The sequence below is a fragment of the Myotis davidii genome, unplaced genomic scaffold (assembly GCF_000327345.1).
Source record: "Myotis davidii unplaced genomic scaffold, ASM32734v1 scaffold524, whole genome shotgun sequence".
NCBI classification, from domain to species: Eukaryota; Metazoa; Chordata; class Mammalia; order Chiroptera; family Vespertilionidae; genus Myotis; species Myotis davidii.
Window position 1 is genome coordinate 2,960,420 of NW_006299263.1, and position 1,702 is coordinate 2,962,121.

General features: G+C 48.2%; 1 protein-coding gene across 1 annotated transcript in view; it reads left to right on the forward strand.

Moving 5' to 3' along the window:
* The window catches only part of NEIL2 (nei like DNA glycosylase 2), a 14,291-nt gene extending 12,920 nt beyond the window's left edge, over positions 1–1,371 (forward strand). Inside the window, exon 4 of the mRNA XM_006774784.2 lies at positions 758–1,371. Coding sequence (XP_006774847.1) covers positions 758–1,071 — 314 coding nt within the window. The 3' untranslated portion in view covers positions 1,072–1,371. The remainder of the gene's footprint in view (positions 1–757) is intronic.
* Positions 1,372–1,702: the final 331 nt, after the last annotated feature.

Here is a 1,702-nt window from a genome sequence, read left to right on the forward strand (position 1 = left end):
TTTCCGAAGGAACCAGAAACTTATAGTTCTTAAGATGGCTTTGTCTAAGCCAATATTTCTAATGGCTCCCAACAATACCAGCCACTGTGGTCAGCATTTGTGTGTGTAAATTCTCTTTACTGTTCACAAAAGCTAGGTAGCATCCTATTTTACAGATAAGGAAACTGAAGCCTAAAGAAGCAGAGAAACTTGCCAGGGCCACAGAGCTAGGATCTGGATGAGCTGGGTAGTTGGGTTGCAGAGCCTGTTTTGATAACCACTTTGCTATAACATGGGCCATGCATGTTTTATCTCCTTTCATCTTTACAACAACCTTAAAAGTAAGTATTACCAAACTTATTTTTTAAAATATTTTTATTGATTTCAGAGAGGAAGGGAGAGGGAGAGAGAGATAGAAACATCAATGACGAGAGAGAGCATTATCGACTGCCTCCTGCACGCCCCCCCACTGGAGATCGAGCCCACAACCCAGGCATGTGCCCTTAATCAAATTCGAACCCGGGACCCTTCAGTCCACAGGCCAATGCTCTATCCACTGACCCAAACCAGCTAGGAAACCAAACCCATTTTATAGGCAGGGACATCAACTTTAGGATTACGAGACTTACCTAAGAGCCTCAGAATATGGCAGAGCTGGCTCCTGCCTTCCTCAGGCTCTCCCCTGCTGCCCTCACACCAGCTTCATTAACTTTGTGGGCTGGCTTCATTTTAGACGTGTCCTTGACTCTGCCCTTGTCCTCTCCCTCCTTTCTTTCAGGGAACATCATTAAGAATGAAGCCTTGTACAGAGCTGGGATCCATCCCCTTTCTCTCGGTTCACTCCTCAGTCCTCGGCAACTTGAGATCCTCGTGGATCACGTGGTGGAGTTCAGTACAGACTGGCTTCAGGACAAGTTCCAGGGCAGACAGAATCACACACAGATCTACCAGAAAGAGCAGTGCCCTGCTGGGCACCAGGTCAGGAAGGAGGCCTTTGGGCCTCCAGGTGGCTTCCAGAGGCTCACCTGGTGGTGCCCCCAGTGCCAGCCCAGGCTGCCACCTGACGAGCCAGAACAAGTCCAGCTTCCCTAGGGCCCTTGGGCCCCTTCACAGAACCTTGCCCAAGGAGCTTGATGCTTGAGTGTAGAGAAAGGAGGTGTGGGCAGGGATTGGGACTAGGAGCAGGAGTTAGAAGTGAGGGTGGTCAGGAGGGTATCAGTCCTGTTGATATTCATCTCACTGAAGTTGAGTTTTCACAGGGTTAGATTATTTTTTAAGTGTTTAATTCTTCCTAATTCTGCCATTGTGAACGATGAGAAAAGTTATGTTGACAGTATGGGAAAAGCCTCCCAGAACAAGTGGGTTAATGAAAATATAAGTCTGTGGAAAAGAGCTGTGCCCCACCATTGTTCTGTTTGGTTTGGTTTTGGTTTTGAAACTTTGGTTGTTTTAAGGCCCTCCATTTGAGAGTCAGGAATATGGAATTACCTTTCTTCATCCCTCTGGAGAGATCCAGGGATGAGGATGGAGTAGCATGAGGGTCATGCTGGGATTCAGCCTCCTGCTTGGGTCCTTTTCCATAGGATGGAGACACCAGGAGAAAGGGTGGGGGCCGGGGGAGCTGGCCACCTTTCTGATGTGCCCAGTGGGCTTTAGAGCAAAGCTACTTGTTTCCTCCTCAGGTGATATATTTGTGACCATTGCTGTGTGGAACCAGCAGGAA